At 43.7% G+C, this 14996-nt stretch overlaps 3 protein-coding genes across 5 annotated transcripts in view; 2 read left to right on the top strand and 1 right to left on the bottom strand.

Annotated features, from left to right (window-relative positions):
* The window catches only part of NUDT21 (nudix (nucleoside diphosphate linked moiety X)-type motif 21), an 11138-nt gene extending 10878 nt beyond the window's left edge, over positions 1-260 (bottom strand). Inside the window, exon 1 of the mRNA XM_005882485.2 lies at positions 1-260. Within this exon, the coding sequence (XP_005882547.1) occupies positions 1-95 (95 nt within the window). The 5' untranslated portion in view covers positions 96-260.
* A 163-nt stretch (positions 261-423) lies between these two features.
* Positions 424-13149, top strand: OGFOD1 (2-oxoglutarate and iron-dependent oxygenase domain containing 1). Of its 3 annotated transcripts, none has more exons than XM_005882466.2 (13): positions 424-639; positions 2854-2999; positions 3174-3220; positions 3866-3966; positions 5829-5945; positions 6719-6810; positions 6991-7119; positions 7416-7529; positions 8954-9033; positions 9287-9600; positions 11411-11533; positions 12010-12068; positions 12741-13149. In XM_005882466.2, the coding sequence occupies exons 1-13, from the start codon at positions 486-488 to the stop codon at positions 12900-12902; spliced, it is 1638 nt and encodes a 545-aa protein (XP_005882528.1). In that variant the 5' UTR covers positions 424-485; the 3' UTR covers positions 12903-13149. The 3 variants fall into 3 exon arrangements, with proteins under 3 accessions (XP_005882528.1, XP_014385626.1, XP_014385625.1); XM_014530139.1 differs by lacking the exon at positions 424-639 and adding an exon at positions 671-852; XM_014530140.1 differs by lacking the exon at positions 12010-12068 and having other exon boundaries at positions 436-639; positions 12741-12864.
* Positions 12919-14996, top strand: part of MT4 (metallothionein 4) — a 48170-nt gene continuing 46092 nt past the window's right edge. Inside the window, exon 1 of the mRNA XM_005882468.2 lies at positions 12919-12989. The gene's annotated coding sequence lies outside the window, so the exon portion shown is untranslated. The remainder of the gene's footprint in view (positions 12990-14996) is intronic.

Genomic DNA, 14996 nt, shown 5'->3' with positions numbered 1-14996 from the left:
GTGAGGGGCTTGGTCTGCTGGATGTACTTGTTGCCGAACTGGTTGACCCCCCGCGGCCAGCCGGTTTGCGAGCGATTGGGCGGCACCACGGACATGCTGGCGAGGACTGGTGGCGAGCGGAAAGCGGGGAGAGGCAGGGAGATTTCCCCGGTGCGGGCAGCGGTTGTCGGCGTCCCACTCAGCAGCCGCGGCCCGCCATTAACGTGAGAGCGCTAGAGGAGGCGGACGCCCGCCGGAAGTGCATCCAGAGCCTCGGGCGGCAGGAAGTAGAGAGGCGGGAGCCAGCCAGGCCGAGCAACCACTGGACCGGCGGCTGGTGGGATGTCGCAATATCTTGAGCTCCCATTGGTAGATCAGGTATGGGTTCCGCCTCCTCTTGCTTCGGCGCTTTCTATTGGGTGGCGCTGAGAAAGAGCGCATTTTGGGAATTGTAGTCTCCGTGAGCCGCTTGGTGTGTGTGGCGTGGGTCTGCAGCTTCTGAGGAGATGAATGGGAAACGGCCCCTTGACCCTAACCCGGACCAGATGGGGAAAAAGAGAAAGAAGGAGGTGATGGTGGAGTTTTCGGACGCGGTCACGGAGGAAGTCTTGAAGAAGCAGGTGGCTGAGGCCTGGAGCTGCAGGACGCCGTTCAGTCACGGTAACCGGGTGCTGTGAGGGGGGAGCCACCGCGCGAGGTCTGGGGCCTCTGAAAGCCCTGGCGCTCGAGCCGAGCCCGGGGCAGCGGGGCCACCAGGGTAGAGGCCGTTGGAGAGAGCGTGACTCCGGCGCCTCCGACCCTCCTGCCTGGCCTGCTGCCCCGCTTTCATTGCGAGGTCAGTGTGGATCTGGAAGCCCGAGAAGAGGCGGACAGGTAGGTCGGAGAGTTTGGGGAAGTGGAGGGCGTGAGCGTTCTGAGTTGGATTCTGGAACCAAAGATGACTACTTGAATTCTGGAATCCCTCGACTGGTTGTCAATGGGTTCAACTTTTTAAAATTTCAGTTCCTTGCTGTGTAAAATGGGGTAGCTAAATGGTGTTTACCTCGGAAAGACGAGTAAGGTAACGCATGTCTGTCTCTATAAATGTTTCCCTGGGGAAGGACCAGTAAACATTTGGACACATATTTGGGTGGCTTAGGTGATGTTTTCCTCTGAAGGTAATGCTCGGTGGTCCCATGACAGTGCAGGCAGAGCATTTGAGCGACTAGCAACCGGCACCGGAGCGTACTCGGTTGTTTATACCCCGCTCGCTCCTGCCTTGGTCGGGGCCTGCGGGCTGGGGGCAGCTCCTGCCTTGAGCGTCTGCCCCCTGGTGGCCAGTGCGCATCATAGCGACCAGTCCTGCAGTTCGGTCGATTTGCTTATTAGGGTTTTAGATGGTAGGTAGATAGGTAGGTAGGTAGGTAGGTAGATGGTAGATAGAATAGATATGATAGATAAGATAGATAATAGATAGATCAAACCACGTGACCTATGAAAGTAAAGTGTGTTGTGCGAGGGAGGAACCTACCATGAACGGTTCAGACCTGAGCATCACATAGCGCCTTATAGCAGCGGTTCTCAACCTGTGGGTCGCGACCCCTTTGTGGGCGGAACGACCCTTTCACAGGGGTCGCCTAAGATCATTGGAAAACACATATATAATTACATATTGTTTTTGTGATGAATCACTATGCTTTAATTATGTTCAATTTGTCACCATGAAAATACATCCTGCATATCAGATATTTACATTATGATTCATAACAGTAGCAAAATTACAGTTATGAAGTAGCAACGAAAATAATTTTATGGTTAGGGGTCACCACAACGTGAGGAGCTGTATTAAAGGGTCGCGGCACTAGGAAGGTTGAGAACCACTGCCTTATAGCATAAGAACTCCGCTCGATGCATCATGCTTTCCCTTCTAAAGTTTGCGTGACTTTTGTTTTTGGTGAAGTGCTTTGAATCGGTGAGCCCCGGGGGCTCTGAATGCACCTGGAAAGGGATAGCCCCAGCTGTAGGCAGCTGCCTAGGTGGCCTCGTACCTAGGTAAGTGTTACACTGCTGGGAGAACAGCAGCCGGAAGCTGGCTGGCATCCTGGGCCTGGTTCCTGCCAACTCTGTTGTTAACTATACCAGGATGCCCGCATAATTAGAAAAGAAAAGAAAGACATGATAGCTCAGTGTTTAAAGTGCAAGGTCTGTACACGCAGTATTTCTCAATGTCCTCATCTGTGGCATGGAGCCCGTGATCGTGTCTGCCTTAGCGTGTGGTAGGGAAAATTAAATGAGATAATGCATGCAAAGCACCACTGTGCTTGGCGCTTGGTGGTTGGTGGTGATTGTTAGGTGGGTACATAATCTAACCCACCAGAGGCAGTGGGGAAAGTGAATTAGAAGGGGTTATACCTGAACTGGGTTTTTTTAAAAAAAAAACAACACAAAGTATGTATGTTCTAACTACCTTAGACAGTAACTTAGGAAAAGAAAAAGGGTTGAGGAAAATTGCCAGCCAGTATTGCTATTCTCATTTTTTAATTTGCTACTCTCATTTTAAATGGGGGGGGGGGAGTAAATTAAGACTTTAAAATATATTCAATTCAACAAGTAAACATTAAACGAACCCTCCCGCCCCCCAAGAGCAGGAACTTTACCTTAGTAATATCACCTGTACTCATTTTAAGGCCTAATATTTTAAGCGCAGTATCATTAAAAAGTACTGTTGGGTGGGTAAAGAAAAAAAGGGAACAGTTTATCATCCCCCAAATCTGAGACTTTAGGTATTAGATTCCTGAAAATTCCTGACCATCCCCTTTTGAATTCTCTGTACTATGCTACTCAGGGGTCAAAAATACAAAAGAAAAATAAGCCGTAATGTTTTCTTCCCAACAGAAGCCATTATCATGGACATGGACCCCTTTCTTCATTGCGTGATCCCAAACTTCATCCCAAGTCAAAACTTCTTGGAAGGGCTTCAGAAGGAGCTTTTGAGCTTGGACTTCCATGAAAAGTATAATGATTTATATAAGTTCCAGCAGGTATTTATGACCTTTCCCATTAGTTCTTCCACTTCAGAAACTTATTTACCAAAAAATTAGTCAGTACCTTTATACTTGAGGTTTTAGATTGGGTTTGCCTTGGAGGGGCCTTGCCTTGATGTTGTGACTCATGTATGAAGGAAATCCTTTTTTTTTTCTCTTTTCATGATCAAGTCTGACGATTTGAAGAAGAGAAGAGAGCCTCACATCTGTGCTTTAAGGTAAACAAGTGATCATATTTGTTGGGTGCCTACTATGTGCCAGGCTGGCTAGTAAATGCTTTAAAATGTTATGTCTTAAATCTCTGTGGACGTATTATCCTATTTTGTAGAGGAGGAAACAGCCTCCTCTGTGGGAAATTAAGTAACTTCTTCAAGGCCACCTGGGTAAAAATCGAGGGAGCTAAGATACAAGCCTGAGTCTGTCTGAACCCAGGGTCCAAATTCTCAGTGATAAAATGTTCAGCTTTGTGAGTAGTCAAGGAAACAAATTAACACTGCGGTTACCATTCACATATCAGGTTGGCAAATATTAAAAACAAAAACTCCCGTGTTGACAGAAATATAGATACCTTTATACTCTGCTGCAGTCTTTCTTAGAAGTGGTTTTGAAAGATGTACCAAAGCCCTTCAAATTAGGCTTTCTCTTTTTGTAGTGTGATTCTACTTATACAAATTTATCCTCAGCAAATAATTAAGGATGTGCTCTGGGAATATTAGCCCTAAACTATGCAAGTTTAAAGTGAGGAAGACTCTGGGGAATAGATCTCTTGAATACACAGCAACCTCCAGGAAAAAACAGTTGTGGCATTTACCCAAATGTAGGCCACACTGTGACATCACAAGTTATCTTGTTTGCATTTCTAGGAAAATTCTCTTTGAAGATTTCCGGGCTTGGCTTTCCGACATTTCCAAGATTGACCTGGAATCAACTATTGACATGTCCTGTGCTAAATATGAATTCTCAGGTAAGATAAAGCCCTGATGTCCATAAGATTTAAAGGCCTTATCTAAACAATGGTAGAAAGAGAGATAGTGTCAGTGTATCAAAACCTGGACTGTGTCCCTGTATATCATTAGGATCTTAATAAGGAAGATCTGACCTGGCTCATATACAGAAATGCCCTTCATATTGGAAGGTATAAGGCAGTGGTTCTCTTTGGGAATATGATGAAAGCTATTGACCATATTTTCAGAAAAATGCTGATAACACACCCACTTTCCACATACCAACAATATGGGAAACTCAGAGGTGATGTTGTAAACTCTCCTCTTAAACTGCTTAAGGAACAAATGCCTCCCTCAATGTCATTTTTTCTTTTTAAGTTTGAAGGTAATAAGTGACTATACTCTTTAAGGAAATAAAATTGAAACAATATAGAAATATACAGTGTAAACCTTCATAGTCCCCTTCACCTGCTTTTTGTCAGATCCCCGCCCCCCAAACTCTTCAGAGTTATCCATTGTCACCAGTTTGGGGTGCATCCTCCCAGTTCCCATTCTGAGCATCTACGTGTCTTTTTGAAAATATGTTTGGTATTTTGCCTAGAAGGAAAAGTGTTGTGTGTGTATTTTTTGGATTTAACTCCTGTCTGGGAAGTTTAACTTAGCAACAGCTTTTTTATATATATATTATTGATTTTTTACAGAGAGGAAGGGAGAGGGATAGAGAGAAACATCAATGAGTGAGAAGCATTGATCAGCTGCCTCCTGCACACCCCGTACTGGGGATGTGCCCGCAACCAAGGTACATGCCCTTGACCGGAATCGAACCTGGGACCCTTCAGTCTGCAGGCCGACGCTCTATCCAGTGAGCCAAACTGGCTAGGGCAGCAACAACTTTTTAAGGATAACTTAGTGATACACATGAAGACTCATATCAGATGATTATTTTTTAACTTTATTTTTTCTTTTTATTTTGCAGTAATTTCAAACTTAACAGAAAAGTGGCACACATAGTACAAATCCTTTTTTTCCCGTTTTACTTGAAAGTAGGTTACAGTTGTGATGTTCCGTGAATAACTTCAGTAATTCCTACAAGGACATTCTCCTACATGGTAGTGATAAACCATTAAAATCAGTTAGTTCCATTATTTGGTGCTCTACAGCAAAAGGATCCAGTCCAGGATCATACATTGCATAGGGTTCCTTCTAGAGTTCTCCTTTTTCATATTTGTAATTCCCTTCGACTGAGAAACCTGGGTTACATTATCTTTAATATATTTATTCACTGTAGCATACCTTCCTCTCCCACCCTGCACAGCTCCCACCTTGCTCAACCCCACCTCATGGGTTTTAGAAGTTTAACTAGAGAAATTAATGGGAACAAGTACAAAAAGATCTTTGTGCAATAATTTCCATTGAAACATTCTTAATAGATAAGAAATGGGAACAACGTAACATAGAAGATTGATTAAAGGGGGTGGGAGTGATTCATAATCCAGAGAGTAAAATAACTATGCAGCCATTAAGAGATGAAACGTATATGGAAAACACTTGCCATGTAGTGATTTTTTAAAAAACCGGCCACAAAACAACCACCGAGGATACCATTTCTTTTCTAAAGCAAACACGTATGTAGAAATAATATTGGAAGAAATATGTAAAAATATTGTTAGTGATTCTCTCCGTGTCTAACCACATACATGCTCTTCAGTGTTTTTAGAATTGGCAGTTTTATTTCTATAATTATAAAAGAGAAGTCAGTGTCATTTTAAGGCTGGAGGAGCTGACATTACAGATGAATGTCAGAAGGCTTGACAAATGCAGGGTCGGGTCCCAGCTGCTCCTTGTCTGCGCAGGGACATGCAGCTGTGCATTCAACTTGCAGATGCCCTGCTCTGCCACGATGATGAGCTGGAGGGGCGCCGGATCGCCTTCATTCTTTACCTGGTTCCTCCCTGGGACAGGAGCTTGGGGGGTACCCTGGATCTGTACAACGTTGATGGTAAGACACACGCATGCTCTTCAACACCCATAGCTACTTCCCAATCCTTATGCACAATGTCTGCACTCCAAGGAGATGGAAGCCATTGATTACAGTGGATGCCGCCCTGACAATGGCCTCCCTGAGTTGTCCTTGAGATAACGATCACTCCAGAGATAAGTTAGAGTTGATTTAGATGAGGAGCAGTCAGGCCTGGCGTCTGAATACAGACCGTGGAGGATAGCAGAGACCGTGTACAGCTGCCTGTGAATCTGCCTGGACCAGTCCATTTGACAGGAAATCAGGTTTTATTGTTTGCTTAATAAATATATTTTTATTGATTTCAGAGAGGAAAAGAGAGATAGAAACATCACTGATGAGAGAGAATCACTGATTGGCTGCCTCCTGCATGCCCCACACTAGGGATCGAGCCCACAACCTGGGCATGTGCCCTGACCAGGAATCGAACTGTGACCTTCTGGTTCATAGGTCGATGCTCAACCACTGAGCCATGCTGGCTGGGCATTGGGGTTTTTTATTGTAATGACTGACCCCAGAGGTTGCCTCCAGGAAGCTTTCAGCCCTCATCCAATAATAGATGGTGGTGTAAGAAGGAACAGGTGTCACCTGGCAGAAATAGCAAGTATGAGTGAAATAGCGGGAAGGGTGGTATTTGGGGATCACAAGGGTACATTTAGAAACACTTAGAAATCTGAGGGTTGTCAGGGTGAAACGGGGTGGCCTGGAAGTGGTAAGTGCTAACTGGTTTGTGGGTATGTTCTCTCCTGGTGCAGAACACTTCCAGCCGAAGCAGATTGTCAAGTCCCTTATCCCTTCGTGGAACACACTGGTTTTCTTTGAAGTGTCTCCAGTGTCCTTTCACCAGGTAAAGCTTGTAAGCCACAGCTGTATAGAGCACTAAGGCTCATGCCTTATAGCCCCTCATTCCCATTAGACCTAGCTGGCCAGACTGTTTTCACTCCTAGCGTGAAGGATCTGGAAGTTCCTGTGCCTAACCTCCCTCCTCATTCTTTGGGTTGATGTGCCGTTGGTTTTGTCCTTTCAGGTGTCTGAAGTCCTGTCTGAAGAAAAGTCACGTCTGTCTATAAGCGGCTGGTTTCATGGTCCTTCCCTGACCAGGCCTCCCACCTACTTTGAACCTCCCATAGCTCGGAGCCCTCATATCCCACGAGATGTAAGGATAAGTGCCTGCTGTCGGATTCTTATCTTAGCGGCTGTAGCATACTAGGTGTTTTTGGTTTCGAAAGTGGCTTTTCCTGATAATGAAACCAGGCTTTGAGCTTGCCCGTCCACTTTCCTTAGATAAACTTGGCTGGTGTCCTTCTCAGGCACTTTCCCAGCACTTGATATTTAAAAAGGAGACAATTATAAATTGAGTATTTGCATGTATTATTTTACTACTGTGAAATGATGTGAGAACAAAAGCAATAGGAATTAACTCACCTTTTGCATCTGCTGCTTCTTTGTAAGCATGAAATTTTGTATGAGTGGATCAACCCTACTTATCTGGACATGGATTACCAAATTCAAATTCAAGAAGAGTTTGAACAACAGTCTGAAATTCTCCTAAAGGAGTTCCTTAAGGTAGGTCCCCATGTCCTGTCCGGTAGGTCTTGTTTGGCATGCAGTCTTGCTTCTTGGGTGGGTGAATAGTCATCACCAAGAGTTTTTGTTTTTGTTTTGTGCCTGGTTAGAATGTTTATGTCATCCTCTACTTCAAATAAAACATAGAAATGATGTTAATAGCTAACGCTGGTATCAGTTGTGTGCTTAGTGGGTTAAGAGTCCCTTGGGTATTCCCCATTTCTCTAGAATCTTAATGATACACAGAGAGGGGGAGAGAGGGAGAGGTAGAGAAGCTTCTACACTGGAGTTATGAGTCATTCCCTTCCTATTCACTTGATTAATATGGTGCATACTAGGACTTTTAGTGAGACAGATTGCTAATTGATCAGCACCTATTGATGAATGTTTGACAGTGATGAAGCAGCACTTTATAGTGGGAAGAGAGCTAGAGCAGAAGTCAGAGACCTTATATTCATGTCCTGGCTCTGTGATTTACTAGCCTGACCAGATCACTCAGTCCCTGAGCTCTAAACCTGCCTTGTCCATCTTGAAGGGTTGTGAGGGCCAGACGAGATCATGTCACTGCTGTGTTGCTTCACAGTTGACCCATGGCATCACAGTCCCAAGAGCTGAGATCATGTCACTGCTGTGTTGCTTCACAGTTGACCCTGAGTCCCATGGCATCACAGTCCCAAGAGCCGTTCCTCCATGAGAAAAAGGTTGAGACAGTACATATTCTCTCTCTCTTTCTCTCTCTCTGAATTTTATAGCTGACATTAGCGTATTAAGGAATTTTAGAAGTATTGTAGAAAATAAACTTCTTTAAACCCTATGTAATTCAGCTTAACTAAACCATGCTTTGGAATCCTTTGCCTACTTTGCTGATAGGCCTACTATTTTCAGAACACTCCTTGGAAAACTGCATTAAGCAGGTACATAGCTCCTATGGAAAATATTTCAGTAGGTTAACCTACTTCCTGTACTGAACTTAACGTTTTAAGTTTAGAATGTTGATTAAATGAAAGGAATGAGCTGAGGCCTAGAGAATCCACATTGCTTACAGATTTTCATTGTAATGACATTGACTGTTTTGCTTTAATTTTTCCCCCTCACATCTTATGAATTACAGAGTCTGTATTATGATCCTCATTTTATAAATGAAGGGGTTTGAGAGCTTGAGCAATCTGATATAAGATAAACAATTATTTAGGGAAATGGTCCAAATGGACATTTGGGTCTCTTGGCTAAAGCATGCTGACGATTTATCCCATCTTTCCTCTGGCTTCACCATATCAGGACGGGAATGTTGTGTGAAAGGGGTGAGAGTCAGCTGACCCTTTTAAGAATCAGCCAGATGATTCTGCAGAGCTTCGACACCAGCAAGACCAGGGTGGGGTCATGGGGAGATTTGCTGACTGCTGCTTTATTTGCTCATTTTCCAGCCCGAGAAATTTGCAGCGGTCTGTGAGGCTTTGGAGAAAGGAGGTGTGAAATGGAACAGCCGAGGGCCCCCTAACAAAAGGTAGAACCCATCATCCAAGACATTTGCTTCTGTATGTGGCACCTTCCTGTTTGTAAGGCTCACTTCCCGAACGATATCTGGTTCCCAGGGACATCCAGTAGCAGGCCCGAGCAAAAGCTCACTGTTGTCATGTGTGCTTTAGTAAACTATGCCAAGAATGAGGGGGAGAGGCACAAAGCTAACAATCAGCTTTTATTCCATGAGTAATTTTACATCTGTGGCTTTGCTGAAAACTGTCATTGCTGCTTTCCAGGTTTTATGAGAAAGCCGAGGAGAGCACGCTTCCCGACATTCTCCAGGACTGCATGACATTATTTCGCTCCGAGGCATTGTTCTTGCTGCTGTCCAACTTCACCGGCCTGAAACTTCATTTCTTGGCCCCTTCCGAAGAAGAGGAGACAGAGGGCACAAAAGAGGGAGAAGCAGCCACTGCTCCTGAGAGCACTGAAGAAGGGACGAGCTATAGCTCCTCAGAGCCAGAGAATAATCTGGCAGCTGCCAGCAACAACAGCCAGCAGAGCAATGAACAGGCAGACCCAGAGCCCAAGGAAAACGAAGCCAAGGAAGGTAAGCTGTTGTCATGACTTGTCCTGGTTTTCCAGTCAGCACTCACCATTCAGTCATTCATTCAACAAACATTTCTTGAGTATCTACTGTTTGTTAGGTCCTGTTTTGGGAATTGGAGAAAAAAACACAGACAAGGTCCTTGCTGTCTTGAAGCTTACATTCTAAAAGGAGAGGACAGCACAGCCAGCATGGCTCAGTGGTTGAGTATCAACCTGTGAACCAGGAGGTCATGCGATTCGATTCCTGGTCAGGGCACATGCCCGGGTTGTTGGCTCAATCCCCAGTGGGGGGGGCATGCTGGAGGCAGCCGATAGATGTTCTCTCTCATCATTGATGTTTCAATCTCTCCCTTCCTCTCTGAAATCAATAAAAGTTTATTTTAAAAAAATAAGAGATGAGGATAGATTAATTGTATACACCAACAACTAAAACGTCAAATAATGACACGTTATACAGATCATTTCAATAAGGTTATGTGCTGTGGAATGGCAGAGTGGCCTCTTAGGTGAATGGGCAACCTGGGAAAGCCTGTCTGGGGAGCTATCAGCTAAGCTCAGATCTCAGTGGTAGGAAGAATCTGCAGGAAGAGCATTCCAGATGGGAGGAACAGCTGGTATATCTTATTAGTACAAATGGTGGGGAGAGATATGACTGGCTTTGCCTAAAATTACTCTCCAACACAAGAACATAAAGGAGAGGAAGGTGAGCAGCTTATTTCTGCTAATGACCAATAACAAACTACGAAAAACTTGTTGGAACTTGGATTAATAGAGAGGAGGAATTATTAAAAGTAAGGATAGAAAAATACAAGACACTTAAGAGGTAACACTTCTGTGGGAATTTTGGCCGCATTAACTGAGCAGCTACAAATTCAGCTTAAATGTATGGCACTTATGAAATCAAATCAGAAAGTCTGTTCCCCAGCTCCTCTGGTCAGTTTACCTGCTCTGCTTCCACTCTGATTTCTTGAGAAGGGCCCTGTGCAGTCAGAAGAGCAAAGATGAGGGAGGTGGATACCGTGGAAATGAGACCAGCAGTGTGAGGTGCTAACCACACACAACATAACTCGAGGTCTTTAGTCTGCCGTACTGTCACTTTGGTCCCCACAGATATTTAGAGAAACTAAAGTATTTCTCCACTTTTTTTCCTTTTTTATTTCGCTTTTATGGGAACCTGCAACTTGGAAGAAAATTTACACTAGCAACCAAAAGGTGCTTATTCTGTTATTGTGCATCTGCTGTGTACAAGGCCCTGGCCAGAGCCAGGGGGGAATACAGAAGTAAATGAGAAAAGTCATTGTTTACCAAGTTTAGCATCTTAAAGGAAAACTAAAAAGCTTTTTTTAATAAAAGCTATGAAGTTGCTGAGGCAACTTAAGCAGTGTTAATTCAGTAAGATACCCAAACCTGACAATTTTAATTTTGTTTTTTAAAATATATATATAAAAAATAATGTCAATTTCAGAATGTTTAGAAAAACAAATTATTGTCATTCCCTTGCAATCTAGCAGTGGTATCAAGGTTATTTTCATACTAGAGGCCCAGTACACGAAATTCATGCACAGGTAGGGTCCCTAGGCCTGGCTGGAGATCAGGGCCCATCTGTGGGGCAACTGGTGGGGTGATCGGGGGGGCCCCTGCTGGCACCCACCTTGGCCGGCCTGGGGCCTGCAAGCTGGGGGCAGCTCCTACATTGAGCGTCTGCCCCCTGGTGGTCAGTGCGCATCATAGCAACCGGTCGTTCTGCTGTTCAGATTTGCATATTAGGCTTTTATTATATAGGATTTTCTGACCTTTTATTTTTTTCTTAGAATCAAGTGTTCCCACGTGCCAGGGGGAACTGAGGCGTTGGCAGACTGGTCACTACACTTTAATCCATGACAACAGCAAGACTGAATTTGCCCTGGACTTACTTCTTTACTGTGGCTGTGAAGGTAGGAGGGAGGATGGGAAGCAGTGACTGTTTCCTTTAGGGGGCAATCTCTCCTGCATGCCCCTCTCCAACTGAACCAGTTCAGAACTATGTGCTTTGTCCAGGATCTTAGATCACAGGAGCTCAGTGTTGGGAGGAGCGTTAGGGGTCGTGAATTTCAGCTTCCCAACTCAAAGTAGGATTTGTACCTGTGACCAGGGTGTGGGAGATGGACTGAACCATACATACTTGCCCTCCAAGAATGCCCCCCTCCCCAATCTACAGCTTTTATGTAATTGTCCTTTAATTTTACACTTAGTTCTTAGTGTTCAGTTCTTTAGTGTTGATTGAATGGTAAATTCAGGCTCCTAAGTCATAGGGTTGGTTACTACTAGACTCCCAATCCCCCGTTCACACAGCATGGGATCAGTGGTCTAAGCAGCACAGGTGACACTTGCAGTGAGAGCTTTCTGACCGCTGTTTGTTTCCCCTTGTAAGGCTGGGAGCCTGAATATGGTGGCTTTACTTCCTATATTGCCAAAGGGGAAGATGAAGAGGTAAGCTGCTCCTGATAGCAAACTATCTTTTTAGTTCTTGATGCTTTCCTTCTTCAAAAGCCCAATTTTTATGAACTACCAATGTCTTTAACCGATAAATCCATGTTGGTCTGCCTGGCAGTGATCTAGTAATTTCTAGTAGAAAGTACGTGGCATGGAACAAAGATGCTAAAGCAGCGGTTCTCAACCTGTGGGTCGCCTAAGACCATCGGAAAACACATATAGAATTACATATTGTTTTTGTGATTAATCACTATGCTTTAATTATGTTCAATTTGTAACAATGAAATTGGGGGTCACCACAACATGAGGAACTGTATTAAAGGATCGCGGCATTAGGAAGGTTGAGAACCACTGTGCTAAAAGATAATCACTAAGCATTTATTTATTCTACCCTAAGAAATTCCAAATGAATTAAGAGCCACATGGTACATTCCCATCAGTTTTTCAATGTAATAAATGAATGCATTAGTTGAAATTTTTCTGGGTATTGGAACGGGGTTTGTTGGAAAATGACTTGACAGCCAGAGCAATAGCTCTTCCTAGTTAAAGCTCTTTACTGTCCCCTATGCCAGACTTAAGTACTTGATATTCATCTGTTCAGTGATGAATCGCTTAAGAGTTTAGAATAAGCTCTGTGTTCTGATGTGTCATTGTATTTGCTTGTTTCAGCTGCTAACAGTGAATCCAGAAAACAATTCTTTGGCATTGGTCTACAGAGATAGAGAGACTCTTAAATTTGTCAAGCATATTAACCACCGAAGCCTAGAACAAAAGAAAACCTTCCCAAACAGAACAGGTTTCTGGGACTTCTCATTCGTCTACTATGAATGACAGGGCTGGGCGAAGCTGAGAAGAGAGACCCTTCATCGGCACTGGAAAGGCTGCAAGAGCTGGCATCCAGCAAAGGAGAGCTACAAGGTAACCTGTCTTGACACTTCTTAAAACCACGTGGTTGGCCTTCAATAGGACTCACAGTGATTGTCCTCAGTCTAGACCTTGAGCTTGGGGAGTTTTTAAATGTGGGGTTTTTTTGTGGTAAAATATGTGACATAAAATTTACCATTTTAACCAAATTTCACCACATGTGGTAGTTTCTTCCCCACAGAATACCAAAAAATACCAACTCTTGGGTTCTCTCTCCCAGAGCAGTAATTTTTTAGCAAGAAGTTTTGGCTGCAGGATCTCTTCAATGCCATTTTATATACTTACCACTACTAATGAGTGAGAACGTACAAATCCTGTTGGGAGAGTCTTTGACAGACAGACACCAGAGGCAGGCGCTCCAGGCTTCATGCACTGAACATTCCCACAAAAATTGATTCCTTCTCTGATTGACATGAAGTCAGTCCACATAGACAGTTTTGAAAATTACGTAGGAACTGTCATGTGGTATCATTTTAGGAAAAGCAGATTTCTGTACCATACAAATAAAAAGATAACTGAGGAGCCTGAGCACATAGTGTGGGCAGGGGCCAGATGGGAACGAGGGAAAAATGCAAAACACCAGGCTGCATGGGTGTCATCTTGTACTTTAGTTTCAGAGTGAAATGGGAGATAATTTAGCTCTGTGATCACAGGAGTCTGCTGTGGCAGATTTGTAACTGCTAATTATAAAAGTTAGAACTTCAATAATGTTAAAAAAAATCATTCTTGTAAAGCATGTCCAGGGTTGCATAATAGTTATAAAGTTCCTAGTTCTTTGATTTCTAAAACTACTGACGGCTGGCTGAGGACAAGACAGTCTCAGGGAGAGTAGCAGATGCTGTATGTGCTGAAGGCATTCGCTCAGCACTGTGGGGAGATAAAGCTGATTAAGACGCAGCCCCTGCTCTCACTTAAGAGGGACTTAAGATTTATATAAACAGGATGTAATGAGGGTTAAGGAATAGACATGGGAGAGGAACGGTCTCCTGAGAAGAGAGCATTTCAGCTGAGCCTTCATGTGTGTGGATAGGCAGACATGGTGGGAAATAATACAAACCATTCTAAAATATTGAGTACCTGGTGGTGGTGACTTTTTCAAAGGGATGCTCAAAAAATGACTGAAAAGCTTTCTCCCAGATAGCAAAATCCTCAAGATCAGCTTTTACATAAAGGCCGAGTGTTCACTTAAAGCTTCAACAAAATTCAGCAACAAAATAGAGCTTAAAGTGTAGCTTCTAGAAGGCGCCAGATTCCATCAGGATAGAAACCTAGGGAAGTAACTGATAACCAGTTTTTCTCATCCCTGAGTTGAATATGGTGACTTCTAAGAAAGGAAGGTAACTGAATGTTCTATGAACACTTTCATCTCATCCAGTCCTACTTGCTTGGGAACAGTTCAGAATAGCAGAAAGGCCAGGACTACCTGGTTTCAAACCTCCACCTGACTCACCAAGCTAAGCTGTGGGACCCTGTAGGCAATAGTCTGCCTCTCTGAGCTCAGAGATAGTAGTATCAAGGGGATCGGAGTGATGTGCAAAAACACAATATCTTGCTTCTGGTTGGCGCCATCAAGCCTTGCCCGTGAATACTTTAAGGTCTAAGAAGGAAGTATTTTGACTAAAGAACAAGAGAACGGTGAGATGAGAGTGTGCTGTCAGGGTCCCTACAGAAGAAAAGTGCCATACAATTTAAAACCAGCGCCAAGTAGAGATTTTCACTTCAGTAGGTATAGACTATGGTTGAAACTGAAAAGGGCTCAACAGTAGGACTGGAGTTTTGCCAAGAGCTCTATGACTGGCAAGTAATTAATCCCTGCATTTCAATTTCTGCACCTTTGAAGCAGAAGATTCTTTACTACTTCAGGGATTACAAAAAATAACACAGTATATTAAGGCTGTCTTTTGCACTTACAGTTAAAAATGTAAAACAAAGGTATTACAAGGCATAATCTCATTAAAATTAGGACTCCATAAGCTCACCTATCAGAAATGGAAGGCATAA

Source organism: Myotis brandtii, unplaced genomic scaffold, assembly GCF_000412655.1.
Source record: "Myotis brandtii unplaced genomic scaffold, ASM41265v1 scaffold721, whole genome shotgun sequence".
NCBI classification, from domain to species: domain Eukaryota; kingdom Metazoa; phylum Chordata; class Mammalia; order Chiroptera; family Vespertilionidae; genus Myotis; species Myotis brandtii.
The sequence above is the reverse complement of the archived record's forward strand: the minus strand, read 5'-3'. Positions and strand labels throughout refer to the sequence as shown.

Bases quoted from the DNA above. Each gene is read 5' to 3' on its own strand.
- OGFOD1 (XM_005882466.2), top strand. From the start codon at position 486: ATGAATGGGAAACGGCCCCTTGACCCTAACCCGGACCAGATGGGGAAA. The intron at 3,221-3,865 runs GTAAACAAGTGA...TTGCATTTCTAG, and splicing joins CCTCACATCTGTGCTTTAAG to GAAAATTCTCTTTGAAGATT. The intron at 9,034-9,286 runs GTAGAACCCATC...GCTGCTTTCCAG, and splicing joins CGAGGGCCCCCTAACAAAAG to GTTTTATGAGAAAGCCGAGG.